The sequence below is a fragment of the Lycium barbarum genome, chromosome 7, assembly GCF_019175385.1.
Source record: "Lycium barbarum isolate Lr01 chromosome 7, ASM1917538v2, whole genome shotgun sequence".
Lineage (NCBI taxonomy): Eukaryota > Viridiplantae > Streptophyta > Magnoliopsida > Solanales > Solanaceae > Lycium > Lycium barbarum.
The window spans coordinates 78,721,708-78,724,004 of record NC_083343.1 but is presented as its reverse complement, the minus strand read 5'-3'; the positions used below and the strand labels follow the sequence as shown (position 1 = coordinate 78,724,004).

General features: G+C 38.5%; 1 protein-coding gene across 1 annotated transcript; it reads right to left on the bottom strand.

The window, feature by feature from the left end:
• Positions 1-689: 689 nt before the first annotated feature.
• LOC132601545 (uncharacterized mitochondrial protein AtMg00860-like) lies at positions 690-1,547 on the bottom strand. Its single transcript, XM_060314625.1, has 2 exons — positions 1,386-1,547; positions 690-1,085 (listed from the first exon to the last, which is right to left on the bottom strand). The coding sequence occupies exons 1-2, from the start codon at positions 1,545-1,547 to the stop codon at positions 690-692; spliced, it is 558 nt and encodes a 185-aa protein (XP_060170608.1).
• Positions 1,548-2,297: the final 750 nt, after the last annotated feature.

Sequence of the window (2,297 nt, the reverse complement as noted above, 5' to 3'; positions counted from 1 at the left end):
ATCGTCCTTATTGTATTTCATGCTTTATATACTCAGTACATATTCCGTACTGACCCCCCTTTCTTTGGGGGGCTGCGTTTCATACCCGCAGGTACAGATAGTCGGTTTGGTGGCCCTTCAGCATAGGACTTCTACTCAGCTGTCTTGGAGAGCTCCGTTGTTCCGGAGTTTAGACTTTTGGTACAGATCTTATGATATATATATATATATATATATATATATATATATATATATATATATATATATATATATATATGTATGTATGTTTATCTAGGGGTACGACAGGGCCCTGTCCCGTCATATTTCACTGTTAGTACTCTTAGAGGTCTGTAGACATATGTGTGGGTTGTGTATGGGTTCTGTTCAGCTGTGTCTATACGATGTGCTGTGGTATGATGTTCGTCTATAGTGGCAGCCTTGTCGGCTTGCATATGATATTGATATGTGATGGCAGCCTTGTCGTCTTGCGTATTATTTCATGATATGATTAGTTGTGACTCCTCAGGAGATAGTTGATCTGGAAATATATATATATATATATATATATATATATATATATATATATATATATATATGACGATGTTACGAACCTTGGGGTTCCTTTATAAATTTCCGTATTGTCGTAGTATCAGTTTGGTTTTATTTAACAAGTTCAGGTACGGGTGTCCAGTTCGGGCACCAGTCACGGCCTACGGGGTTGGGTCGTAAAATATAGGAGCTTGTGTCAATAAGGATTGGAGCTTTTCAAAGCTCTTTTGGCATTTGTCATCCCATACGAACTTGACATCCTTCCTCAAGAGTTTAGTCAAAGGAGAGGCTATAATGGCAAAGCCTTTGACAAACCTTCTATAGTATCCCGCTAAGCCCAAGAAACTTCTTACTTCAGTTGGACTTTTAGTCGGTTTCCATTCAACAATAGCTTGAATCTTACTAGGATCCACCTTCACACCGTCAGCTGACACAACATGTCCTAGAAAAGCCACTTCACCAAGCCAAAATTCACATTTGGAAAGCTTAGCATAAACCCTTTTCTCTTCCAAAATTTGCAAAACAATTTGGAGATGCTTTTCATGATCTTCACTATTCTTGGAATATATTTAAATATCATCTATAAAGGCCACCACAAATTGATCAAGATAAGGCTTAAACACGCGATTCATCAGATCCATGAATGCCGCAGGAGCATTCGTCAACCCGAATGGCATCACAAAAAATTCATAATGACCATATCGAGTCCTAAAGGAAGTTTTAGGGACATCTTGTTCACTTACCGACAGTTGGTAATACCCAGACCTCAAGTCAATTTTTGAGAACATCCTAGCACCCTTTAGTTGGTCAAATAAATCATCAATCCTAGGCAGTGGATATCTATTCTTAATTGTTACCTTGTTCAGTTGCCGGTAATCAATACAAATCCTAATAGTTCCATCTTTCGTTTTCACAAATAAAATAGTAGCTCCCCTGGGAGAAACACTTGGGCGAATAAAATATTTCTCAAGAAGTTCTTGCAATTGAATTTTCAACTCCTTCAATTCTACTGGAGCCATTCGATAAGGAGTTATAGAAGTAGGAGTTGTTCAAGGAATAACCTCTGTAGGAAATTCAACTTCCCTTTCCGAGGGTAATCCAGGAAGATTTTTAGGGAAAACATCAGGAAATTCACATACAACTGGTATATCCTTAACGCTTAGACTTTCTAGGTGTGTATCAAATATATGAGCAAGACAAGCTTCACAACCCTGACTAACCATCTTTCTTGCCACAACCACGGAGATAGTATTAGATGTCAATGATCTTTCACCGTGAACAATGATGTGTGAAAATGAAGGAGCTCTAAATGTCACATGCTTCGACCTATAATCAACTGTCGCATGGTATCTATGAAGCCAATCCATACCGATGATGACATCATAGTCTTGGAAAGGCATTTCAATAAAATCAGCAGGGAAGACTAGATTTTTAATCACCAAGGAACAACCTCGATAGATTTGATTACAAACGACTTGTTGGCCCAAAGGACTTTGGACAGGCACACCACAATCAAGTCTCACAAATTTCACATTTTTAGGAAAAACCAATGATGAGAAAACATAGGAATGTGTAGAACTAGGATCAAATAATGTAACAACACATAAGCCAAATAAGTGAAATTTACCAACAACTACGTCTGCTCCATCTTGGTCATCCCTCTGTCTCGTAGCATAAGCTCGTGTTGTAGCTCTTGACCCACTAGCTTGATTGTCTCCACCTACACCTGTTGCTTATGTGTTTCTAGATCTTGCACCTCTATTACCTTG

What these genes read in the sequence shown, in the direction of transcription:
- LOC132601545 (XM_060314625.1), bottom strand. Translation starts at nt 1,547, where the DNA reads ATGGCTCCAGTAGAATTGAAGGAGTTGAAAATTCAATTGCAAGAACTT. An exon ending in ATTACCGGCAACTGAACAAG is followed by an intron (nt 1,086 to 1,385) that starts GTAACAATTAAG and finishes ATATATTCCAAG; the next exon opens with AATAGTGAAGATCATGAAAA.